Source organism: Neodiprion virginianus, chromosome 2, assembly GCF_021901495.1.
Source record: "Neodiprion virginianus isolate iyNeoVirg1 chromosome 2, iyNeoVirg1.1, whole genome shotgun sequence".
NCBI classification, from domain to species: domain Eukaryota; kingdom Metazoa; phylum Arthropoda; class Insecta; order Hymenoptera; family Diprionidae; genus Neodiprion; species Neodiprion virginianus.
In genome coordinates, this window is record NC_060878.1 from 41,892,234 (window position 1) to 41,905,077 (window position 12,844).

The 12,844-nt window shown below is 44.4% G+C and overlaps 1 protein-coding gene across 1 annotated transcript in view; it reads right to left on the reverse strand.

Annotated features, from left to right (window-relative positions):
• Positions 1-12,757: 12,757 nt before the first annotated feature.
• Positions 12,758-12,844, reverse strand: part of LOC124297838 (uncharacterized) — a 50,248-nt gene continuing 50,161 nt past the window's right edge. The window contains exon 3 of the mRNA XM_046749159.1: positions 12,758-12,834. Coding sequence (XP_046605115.1) covers positions 12,758-12,834 — 77 coding nt within the window. The remainder of the gene's footprint in view (positions 12,835-12,844) is intronic.

Consider the following 12,844-nt stretch of genomic DNA (forward strand, 5'->3'; position numbering starts at 1 on the left):
TTATAGTTTTTTTGTACACCGATCCTCCAATCTCTGTCACCTTCCCGAATATATCGACATAGGAATATTTATACCGAATCACACGGCATGTATTTCGGAAGAAATATTCAATTGTATTTGCGAAGAGTAATGTCGTCGTTATAAGAACGTGTGAAAGTACACGTCCCTTCGGAAGATTGATAAGAAAATTCCGTGTCCTCGTAAAGATACCATAGTTGATACAAATTTCTCAACAGATCAATCGTAATCATAGTTGTATCGTCTCGCCCGCAGGACCGGGTTGATTGCAATTTAACGAGATCTACCAACACGGATTGCGATCAGCTCGGTTGTTTCAAGCGCGTGAAGCTAGGCAGGGAAATTTTCTCCATCGCGTATTTAAAGTGGCGTGATAAGAAGGTTGGACAAGGTCGCGTATAAATAAATGCCAGAGAAGGTACGAGCGCGCGATAAGGGCGTCTTTGTTACACGCGTACACCGACGCCGGCCGTCTGGTAGGAATGATAATTAATTTGTTTCCACGAGATTCGGGGTGTTCGCGTGGGGTCGTCGTTTCCCGGCGTGTCGGTGTCGCTGCAGTGAATATGCATTATCCGTTTATATCACGTATCGTATATCTCTCAGTGGCGCCCTCGCCGCATATGTAACGCTGTAACGTCGTAAAATTTTATCACCGTAGTAAGTAGGTACCAACACGACGTATGTATAATGTCCTACACGTACTTCCGCCAGCTGGGATAATGCATATGTACCGTAGACTGGCACGGGCCAATCCTGAACTGCTCGATTCCGCATGCATACTCGAGCAGAATTTACCATAATCTCTCTACACGGGTGTATAAACAGGAATCGCACCTGTTAAATAAATCATTTGATTTGATTGGATGTGCGGTTAGACACGCCAGTTTTTTTTATTGAATTTAAAATAAAGTATACGGAGTGACAAGAACTTCCGACGATGTTATGGAGGGGGGGGGGGGGGGGGGGTAGACGCAGCTTCGAAGGTCTTACAATTAGACCAAAACTATTTTTAGGAGTTTTTTTTTTTCTTTCAAGGAATATGAAAACACTTGGTGGAGCGATTCGAGTTCGAGGGCTTATTGTTTATGGTTTCAAGAATATTTTAGAATTTTTTCATGGAAATTGATGGTACAATGACGGCACGGCGCACATAAGTAGCGTGTATTCTATACTCTGGATAATCGACTCGTTTAGTTTCGCAAAGTCGGATGAAGCGGAAAAGATAGGCGGTTTTAGAAGCGGGTATTCCGCGCGGTACGCCTACCGGCTGTTCTGTTTTGCCTCGCCGCGTGCAAACGCGCACTCCAACTCACTTGCGAGTATAATTACTACCTGGTAAATTGCTGAGACGGTGTTAAACCCGCTCCTGTAATTTTCAACGCGAGGAGCTCAAGCGTCCAGAAACTTGATGAATCCTTTATTTCACTTTCCCAGCTATTCGACCCGTGTAACGCGGACAGTTACGCTACAAATTCAGCCCTCTTCACGCGATAAAATTCAATTAGCTGGCTTTTCGTTCTCTAATTTCCGTACCCCAACATTCGTTGGCTCGTTCGAAAATCCCGCGACCCTTAAGCGCGCTCCGGATTGGCGGGAGTCGCCTGACGTCACGAGTGGCGCGCGGCGCCACCTTTCGGGCAGTTTGGAAAGCTCGCAATGTTTATTTCCGTTGCTTATCGCTCAGCTCGAAATGCCGGATATTTAATGACCGGTAAAATTTTGCCAGTGTATTCGCATCACGGCCTGTAGCACTGTGGATAAATTGCATTTGTGAAATAAACGATGTACGAGTTAAGCCCGTGCATACCACAGCCCTTCCCACGCTCAGGCAATTCAACTTTATACCAAACTCCGAACGATATCCGCCGCGATACGATCGGCAGTGGTTTGTTAATCCGCACTTTGATAGCGCAGCACGCGTGTTTCGAACCGCGTCGGATGCACGGAACTCGAGTCCTTTCGCATCAGTGGAAAATGCTTGTTTCTTTCTCTTCTAATCGGCGGATGATGTGAAACGGAAGGTAAACAAGAGATATTGAGGAGAAATAAAAATGATTGATCTGTGTAGAATATGAATATAAGTAAGGGTATAATAGAAAGAAAAAAAGAAGTGAGTGGGCGGTCGTTTTGTGGGGTGAAAAAAATTCCTCACGCTCCAACGCCCTATCTAAAGTGCTCCCGGTAAACAGACTGCGATTCCCTTGGTCGTTTAAAAAAATATATATTTCTCCCTCGCTCCCCGTTCGCGGCTCACATCGCTGCTTCTCAATCGCCCCCCCCCCCCCCCCCCCCCCACCCCCCAGTATTTATTATCCCTCCGCACACGATACACTTGACGAGTGTACGTATAATACAAGAGTAATTGTACGCCTTTCGTGATTCGGATTTCTGCCATGTTCGCTGTGCAGCTGACACGGCTCGTTAACTTTGTTTGTTCGGTACGTATGAAGCCGAGTATTTAGCCCGAAAAAATCTGTATTCCATCGTGTCTAACCCCCGTGATGACGGGCGGACTTGATACTGCCTCGTTGACCCTCGTTGAAAAAATGTCAAGGACATCGAGGTGGCTTTGCGTCAAGCTTGCATCGGCTTCGCGATGCCTCTTCCGTCAATGGGATCCAAAGTTGAGCTTAGAATGATTCTCACAAACGTGTCTCTCTGCAAATTTCATAACCATCGAGGAGCTTGCGTGGTGAGCGTTAAAAGGATGAGACACGTGGAGTGATGTCTGAAAGATGGATACGGCAATATGATTCATCTTCCATATTGCGCGATAATGGGACTGGTTTATTTTCGCGTTTGAATACACGCCTCGGATGTTCAAGAAAGTGACGGTGTAATTTTTTCCGATCGAACCTGCTTTTCCGACGGTTCGAAGAGCCCTACGCAGCAATATCTCGAGTGCGACACAATAGAAACGGATGCTGATGACGAGGGTGGTGGAAAAGGTGTGCGAGCGACGTTGCGAATCCATGAATGTCCGCACTGCTCGACCAAGGTGTTCCAGGAGTGGGATTCGGGGAGGCTCACGTTCATCCGCTCATGGGTTGTTGCTCCGCATTCAGATCTCGTCTTTGCATTCGATATGTCACGTTCGTCCGAGAAGGTGGCCAAACAACCCTTCCGCGTCTACTCACAGCGTGTTCTGTCCTCGCGATACACGTGACAAGTTACCATCCAACTCGCAAGACGAAAAGTAGACGTGGCTACATGAGTCGAATCTGGATTTCTCCCCTCGGCTTTCAGGGATCGAACATCGAGAGAGTTCTCCATGATGTCATTTGTTATCACGCTGTTCGACGCTCTCATCTTCGAACTGAAAAATCTCGAGACAAAGAAATACGCCGTCTCGAGGGTATCTTTTGGCAACACTGTTTCGCAACAGCAGTCTGAACAGCCTGGCTTCTGAAGTGTGTCATACATCCTACGAATGGTCTCGATTTGTCAGACGTCCACTCTCACGGTCCGGACACTCGAGGCAACAGCTGGTTACATTTCAGATCCCGATTCGGTCTTCCATTATTATTATTATTATTGCTGTTGTTGTTGTTGTTATTTTTTTGCAGACAGTACCGTGAAATTGTCAGGCAAGCACTCGTCGATCGGCTGCAACAAACTTGTAGACATAAATCGTTTCTTTGATCGTTACATCTACTTTACAGCTTCAAAGTGCAGTGACAGCCAGATATAGAATCTTGACGATTTTGTCTGGGCTTCAATGCTACTTTAATAATCTTACCTGCGTTTTGCATAAAAAGATTCATTCCCGAAATACAGTCCTGCTCCTTGACAAGATTTTCTTTCAGGGAGCTGAGCGTTTCCTTGAGACGACGTAGTCTAATTAACCCCACCCTTCTGTGCAGCGAATCGCAAAGCTCAGCTTGAAGTAATCGGTATCTTCAAAAATTTCCAGCCCCTATTAAATATGAATTGCCTGGAGCGTCAACACGGCCGTGCAAATAATACCAAAGGCATCGACGGACGGAGGGCTGGTGAAGAGTCTTGAAGTCGGGATCAGGTCGGAATCTTGTCGTTAAATCGATAGGGTCAAGAGCGCCTGCGGAGTTGGTAGGTTTAATTCGATCGCAGGGTCACAAGATCGTCGACTTGATCGACGATGCGAATTTAATGTCGATGAATTCTCGAGTTCACGCTGCAGGCGAGCGGCTCAGTGAATTCTTTCCAATATTCAGCTCGGGGTGGGTGGTGTCGAGTTCTGCTCCCCCGGGACACATTCCTCTTCGATTTCCAGGACTAACCCACCGGCCAAAGGTTGACAAAACACACAGTTTTGGGTCTCAGGAATACAGGGTGGGAGTTCTGCGACTCCTAAGCTGCTCGTGAAATAACTAGGGAATGTCCGAGATCAGCCGCAGAATGATTTCGGTAATCGAGGAGGAGGCGCAAGAAGGCTGAATAAAGCTGGTAATGCCCCAAAAATGCCTGAATCGCAACTCCGAGGGGTCAGGACGTAATGATTTCCTGAAAATCTCCCATCTAGCGAAGGAACTGTGAAAAGAAACCAATGAACCCTGATTGTGGGGAATTTTGGCGAGCCACCCTGCGACGCGGAGATTGGTCGGCTCAACACTCGGACCGGAAGTGGTGGGTCGACGCAATAGCCTTCTTCTTCTTGATGTGTCGCGGGCCAAATCCTCGCGACAATAAAGCACGAAAGCGGCGTTAATAATTGGCCGGCTATCCGGGGCTGACACCGAGCTGCAAATCAATCGACACCCGGGCAGTTCTCGGAACGCGGTCGGACTTTGAGTCTTTGAGAAGTCAATTCATCGATCCTTTCGAAACGAGTCGAGCCAGGCATTCTGATGAGATCCTTACGCCCGCGCTGAAGGAAGTTGCGCGGATAAAAAATCGCGCCGATCGATCGTGTTTCGCCCTTTCATTCACCCGGATCTGTCAAAGGGAGGCAGAAGGCATGTTATTAGTCCCGCGCCTCGTATAATCCTCCGGATCAAAATTCAGTACCTAACTTCCTTTGCTCTGCTGTTATTAGGGAATAAATTTCAACGTTGTAAGAAGTCATTTACAGAACAGCTATAAGGGAAATGAACCTTTCAGAAAAGAAAACAACAATTTTTCAAACGAAAAAAATTGCTGTACGAAGAAAAGTATTCCAACGGTTGAACGGGTGAGAATAAAAAAAGCTCTCGTTTAATTGAATAATTTTAAGTGTGTGTGTGTGTGTGTGTGTGTGTGTGTGAGAGGGTGAGTCGTCGAGAGTGATATTTAATTTCTTGGGAAAATTACAGCGATATAATTGGCAGATTGACGTGAAATTATTTCGATAATCTTCTCAGAGGATAAACGTATCGGACGTCGACGAACAGGGTTCGAAGGAAAATGTTGGGCTCTGGCCCATGGAAAAAGAGAGAAAATAATAACCGCAGAGAAAGAAATGGATCCACTTAACCTACTAAACCGTCCTCGAATTCGGCCCTGTGCGATCCCACGTGAGCTGCACTGCACAGCTTGGGTTCTCTATCGTCCAACGAGCACGATATCGCGATTCGCAGCTGTGTGGATTACGCGATGGGCGTGCGATTGGTCAAGCGGGAAAGCGCATCGCACGGTCGGTACGAACCACCGAGGATGAGGATTTATTGGGCAGGATGAGGTGGATGATGGAGCCTTGGCCCGCCGCCCTGTGGCTGGAAGACGGGATGCCATCCTGCCTCCGAAATCCCGATGGGATTACCCTCACCCTCCCCATTCCCAGCCGCAAACACGTATGCGTCTCCAGGCATCCGTTCGCCCTCTGGTTACTGTTATTATTACATCGTTACCGTCGTTAGTTTCAGGCTTTGATCATCTGCCGGGAATATATCTTAGCGTGGGTGATATTCAGGATTAATGAACAACTCGCGCGAACGTTGTGTGATCGAGACAACCGAAAATGTAGCTTGAATTACTCTGCACGCGAAACAAAGATATTTTTGTCAGTTTTAGAAAGTCCTGAAATCTTGATTTATGGAGTAAAATTATTATGTCAGGACTGCAGAATAATTCTTAAATTAATTAGCTGCTGTTATTGGTTCAACTTAATATACCCTGCACAAGTGTCAAGTCTGGCCGCAATTCCGTGTCCGAAGTCGTAAATTATTTCCGTTGAAAAAATTGATCCACGTATCGGTGCTTGAACAGTTTTAAACTCGAGCTCGCAGTTCAAGTTCATTCATTCAATTATCCGCCCTAACTGTGGATCGATGGCGTTTACTTTAGCACGTATTTAGTACCCGCAGCTGAGAACGCTGAGGTTGTAAAATTTTTTTTTGCCAACCAACCCTTGCAGCGTGGTTATCAGCTTGCTCTTACCGACGCAAGAGTACACTGTAAGGGTTCACTCCGTCTGCGGATAAGCAGCTTGCAACGAACTTGAGCTTACCAATCGTGGGAGTTGAAATCCGTCGCTAATTTACCGACCGTGGAATTTTCAACCCTGGTGGGGTGTAGCACCCCTTCAGAGTCGATAAGGAAACGAGCGAAAGTGCGGAAAGTGCGGCGAGCTTTTTCGCAATCTCACGCAAGTAGTACGGAGAGAAATTTTGATTCACTTGACGATGGTTTTGACTGCACTTCCCGTATCAAATTCTCCAGCTCATATTAACGTAAGTCATGTAATTCGTTGAAGTGCATCGCAGGAATTAAGTTAAATACCGGTGGAAATTAATCAGAGTGAAGTGGATCATAATTTAACATGCATGTACATCTGTGCGGGATAGTGTGAAAATTAATACAAAGTTTCCGTGGCTGTGAAATTTATTAAAATTATGTACCAGCGGTGCAACCTTGAGTGGCTGACTTTGCCAGGTAAAAGGTCATCACTGTACAGATGTTATCCCGTTTGAAATTTAACAAGTTCCGACAAAAGTGAACCGGGATCGTTTAAAAACTTTTCTCGGAATTTATTAAATCAACGATAAAAATATCGGATAACGTACAATAAAATCTACGGGAGTAACTCTGCCGGGGAAGTTCATGCGCGGAGTTTGAAAAGCCAGCTAAACGAGAAGCGAAGTCGCACGAATGGCGAAGAATTCTTCGGTGCCGACGCGCGTTCGCCGAGTATCTCAGAACCGGGCTTGGAACTCAGACATGCGGAATGCGGAATGCGAGGCGATGCGAATCCGGTCTCTCTGACCCTTTGTACGGCTGCCGGAGTCACTCTGCAGTGCTCAACGAATGGTGAGTAAGGGTTGAATGGATGGAGTAACGCATCCGTCGGAGAAAAGTGAGAAAAGAACGAAATAGACCGGGAGGAAAGTATGGAGATATGCAAAGGGGGGCTTCAGAAATCCGCCTCGATGAATCGATTTGAAATTGGGGAAATGGTCGCCTCGCGTTGTCAGTCGATGCGAAAAGATGTCCTTTGTTGTTGTTGAACACTCGATCACGAATTTACCGTCCCTTGCAACGGAGTTTCGATCGACGATGAAACGGACCGTCAAATCCACCGTCGATCGGTGTGAGACAAAGTAAATCGGCGATCGAAAAACGAGCGGAAAAACCTATTGGGATTTCCCACCGGGAGCGGAAAAGATGGAGATAATAACCGCGCGATATCCCGAACTAGCCGCAGGTGTGTGTCGATGGACCCTTGACAGATTAACGGTCCGCGACATTATCTTGACTCCGACCCTGACCCAAACTGATAAATTTCTCTTCTTGGCAGAGGTGGATATGTTTCCGGGCATCGTTATCCAGGTTTACAACGCGACCTGGAAGTGGGTACCAAAGTATACATTGCGGGGGTCAAATAGCCGTGTCAAGCTGGACGCGGCGTTTAAGACAAGGATTTCGTGGGAGAGGAAATCCGCTGTAAGCAGGGACTCTACGAGAAGACGCCTGACTAGAAACATCGATTTCATTCCTCGTAGCAGTGCAAGATTCGATATGTTATTTTTAGAATTTGAAACTAAATTCTACAGGATCCGAGTTCTCAATATTTAGTCATCAAACCGTTATATATTTTAAAAGAGAAATGAACGTTCGAACGTAACAGTTTACCAAATAATATGACTAATCTACGGAAACGAACATCTCACGTGAGGAACGGTCTGACGATACGCATATCACAAAACTATTATTGGAATTTACATCGATAACGGAACCTGTTGGGTCAAACTACGAAGATAAAGTTACAAAACTGTCGATTTAATAACGAAGAACTGTTTATAATGAACAGAAATTGACAACCAAGTTATATATAAAAAAGAATCGATGCAAAGGAATTAATTAAATTTAAATTAAATGTAATAATGAGTTGAATGAATGGAAATTTAAAATAATCTTGTATTTGCATGAAATGATGGCTGCAAGATAACATATTTTTGAGAATATAAAAAGATGAACTGATAAAATGAGCTCCGATATAAAATAAAAGATTTCATTCTTTTTGGTAAAATCTTTAAATTGAACAATCTTACATGTTTTATGTTGTCTAGATTAATTTAATATAAATGAGCAATTAATAAGAAAATAAATCTCGTCACAATCTAACGCAAGTCCCGCTTAGCTGCCAGATGGATCGTAAGAAAACAGAGAACTGGCGTTTCGATTGATTCACGATGAATCGAATGTCTTCGCGACGCAGTCGGGCGAAGTACTAGACGTCAGCCTAAATCGAAAATCACTGTTTGACAGACAAGAAGGGGAACACCGATGGAAAATTGTCCCGTCATCTCTGTAACGTGAAACAAGTCCTCGAATTGGACTTGCTTCGTTTCGTCGATGCCGCACGGTTGAAAAAAAGAATCTTCCAACAGATCGACTAAGACTCTTGCGTTGATTTAACCATTTTAATATTGACGTGACACACTCAATAACAGAAATGTAACAAGTAACACGAGCGTAAAGTGAACCTGCTGGGACATTTTGTTCAGTCAAATTATTCCAACAGCCTGTCAAAGATCCGTAAAAATTCATTCAAACTTTCGAACAACTTTTTAAAGAAATTACTTTCAGATTTGTACAAAAACGTTGTACCGGCTTTTCCCCCGGCTATTTAAACCCTTCCTGGAAGTTAAGTTGATCGAATATTATCAAATTAACGGAGGGTTTACAGAGTGGAATAAAGTAATCAAATTGGAACGACGAGGAGAATGAGGGTCGAGATTAATTCTCCTCGTTGTGTTAAAGCCACGCCCAAATTCATCGTTCGTCCGTCCGTCGTATAACGTTCCCATGAATCTTTAACCGTATCATCACTAATCGCGCGAACAGAGTAGCTACGGTAAACCGTTATTTATCGTCATGCCTTTTCTCGAAAGCCAAGAAACCGCGGCCGGATTTATACACTAACCCGTGGTTATGTTTTTTTACTCCCCTTTTTCTCCTCTTTCTTTTTCCTTTGTCTGTGTGTTTTTCCTTCGTTTCGCTCTTTCTTTTTCTTTCCGGGTCATTTGCTCCCTTCTGCCCGAAGAGGCTGACGCCGAGCTTTCTCTGTCGATATTTGACCTCTGACACTGATCCCTCTAGATAGTTCCGAATGTTTCCTGACACGGGAAATGATCCTCGAGATAGCAGGTGTTTCATTTTCCGATTTCCCCTTGCGTTTTTTCATATTTTCACGATCAGGCTACGCGTCTACTGTCCCGGGGTGGAAAAATCTTGGGAAGGGTCGTTCCACTTTTTCCAAGGCTTGGCGTCCTTACTCGGAGTTGGGTTGCAGTCTGATTATCGGTGAGACGGTAACTTCGAAGCTTCGCAATATGAAAACAACTTCAAAAAGTTATCCAGTGACGGAAGAATTCCGATAGAGCGATGATTGAGTTCGAGGGTGAAAATTTTAATAATATCGTAAAATCTTCCGCATCGACGAACGTTGAATGTTATTAAATTTTCCCTGCGCATTGTCGCCGACAGTTTTCCCATATCCTGTATACCCTGTGATAAGCCGCTGCAACAACTACAGTTTGAATAAAGTTTCAAACAACTATAAACAAGAAGTTGAACGAGCAATCTAGCCGTCGACGTTCAACGACCATTTTCTCAATGCGCGAGTCTCGTATTCCTTTGATGCTGCGAACATTTTCCCACGACAAATCGAATCAAAACTTCATCGAGCTAATGGCCGCGGCGGGATCCTTCGCGTTTTAGGTAAAGAAAAATAAAACACGCTCCTCGAAGCACTTTGGAAAGTGGAACGTGGAGAGTGGAAGACAACTTTCGGAAAGGCACGCGTAGAGAATATCTGGCATCGAGGAGCTTCTCGCCAGAGCCGAATTGAAGCTTTTGCGGTCCGACTCGCGATAATTCTGAAGAAAAGCGAGTACAATTTGAATATCAAAGTCGCGGTACTCGCGTCAAATTTTCACGTTCCAATTAGTGGGTTTCACGTATCGTGCGATAAAAACCGCGGCTCGATAGAATTGTTTAATGTACGAAGGGGGCGCAGGTGAGAATCGAGTATTCCGGCCTAGCCGGCTCTCAAACTTCGGTAATAATTGAATAAATTTCCGCCAATTAAACTCCTTTGGGCAGCTGATTCCTCAGCGGTCTGAACCGAGAGCCGGTGTGCACGTCGAACGAGTGTTTTGGGCGTAGCGCCGCGGGTAATCAGTAATAATTGGTGCCAAATTGGATCGCTCTTTATTAGCGTTCGTTAGTGTAGCATTCACTCCGTGATGTTTTACTGGTGAAGCACGCTTTGAGAAGGAACGAGGGAAGTGGAAAACATGGAGAGCAAAGTGTGTGGGATAAAAGGGGAGGAAACCCGAAAGCAAAAGAGGTGGAGTAAAGTAGAAGAAATGAAAAAAATAAGTTAAGTAGGAAGGAAAAACGGAATGCGGATGTAGAACGGACGACCGTCTGTCGGAAAGTCGTATCAGAACTAATAATTCGAATCCGATAATCGCTCTTCTGACCGAACTTTTCCAGTCTAGCCGTCGGTTGGAGTTTAGTGGTTTATTATGCCGGTTTCCCTGGAAACGACCGTCACGCTTCCATGCAACGTTCTGCAAAACATAAACAACCCTCTTTTCCGACTCTCGGATGCTTCGGGACTTAGGATTCGGGTGAAGAGGATTTTCTCTTCGCTAAGTTCGTGCACGTCACGATAAGAAGACGCTAGAGTCTAGGAATTAGGGACGTTCAAGAGTACAGCCTCAGCCAAAAGTTTCTAATGGCAACGACATCCTGAATCGAAAAGTCAAGAGATGCAGCTGCGAACGAATTTTATTGAACCAATTGACAGAATATGAGAAACAGAATTGGACTGTTTTTCCCATTTTTCCCCTTATCCTTTCACCAATATGCTGGTAGTCCAACAATTCGATAAAAAATGTGAATCGGATCACTGTGAACATCCCTCTTTCAAGTTTTCGAGGATCAGTCGTTCCCTGTTTCCACCCTCTGATCGAGGGATATTGTTTCAACGAAATTCAGCCAAAGTGAGTCGACTTTAGTCTCGCTTCGCAAAAATTCGCTCCGTCACCCCGCTGTGACGGGTGTTTTTCGGCTAGGCTGTACACCTGGTTAATCCGGAAGGAAGCCGCGGCAGTAAACGACAAAGCTCATCCAGCATAATCTCTATTCATAATCCATAAACTCACATGTCTACGGCGGGTGATTAATTTGCAAGTTCTTAGCTGGCTGATTGATTATCGCGCGAGCTGAGTGATAAAAATAAAGATCGAGTATGCGTCAAATTACTGCCTACGTAAATCGGAAATATAAAAAACGCAATCGGAACGCGCTTAATTGGATGACGCTATGTGTATTCGAAGAAACACGTTTGGCGATTTTTTTTATTTCTAGCTAGTCGCCTTCGATCGATTTCGAATTCATGGAAATTCTGTACAGAAAGGGGATGAATTATCAGTGTACGAGTCAAGTACTTCCAGGGATAAAAGTTCGTTACGAACTGTTCGGATTTCATGTTACCGAGTGTTGAATATTGATTCTGATATAAAGCCAGGTGAAATATTTCTTGATCTCTCTCCGCAACTCGATGTAATTTATCAAATATTCTCCCGCGTGGAACGCGAGGACGGTAACTTAAACGACGATAATCAACGAGCCATTGAAAAATTTTACGAGTGGGAGAGATTTTTATACCGCGTTTATAAAAGGGTACCAGTACTTGCTTTTCATTCGCGTAATTGCGCTACGTATTTGGAATGTTTTGCAGGTATTCTCAATCACGCGAGTATTCACAGCATCAGCATATTTTCAATTTTTCTGCACGTGTAACCAGCGTTTTTCACTTCGACAATAATTCGACGTATTTATTCTACGAAAATTAATACCTAAATGGAATTATTTTTAAGAGGAAATGATGAAGGTTGAGTCGCTGTAAGACGAAGATCGGAAGAAGCCTTGAACTAACTTTCACGGTTCCGGAACGTGTGTTTGAAAGATTTTCGCGGTATGAATAACAATGCATTTGATGAGAGATTCGTTTGGAAAGGTGGACATTTTCCATGAAAAAGAATCCGATACCCAAGTTTCTTCAACTTAGATGAACTAGATTCGTTGAAATCAATCAAGACTCGACTCCACTTTGGTTAATTAATTCAGAAACCACGCTTGGTTGGCTCAGTCCATCACTTTGATTACAGGCAAAACACGACGTTGATCAAAATGGAAATCAAATTTGTTAAAACCCACGACGCTATTAAGCAACGTCGAAACACAGCTAATGACAAAACTGCAATCAAAGTATCAATTTTTATACCGAACGAATATTGTTGTTTGAAATATGATTCTAGCTCACTTTTCACCACCATGAATCGTATTCCTGCTCCCAAGAAGCCCCGAATATCGGATCCTCGGTAGTCAAATGGTTGATAAAATCTAAATACGA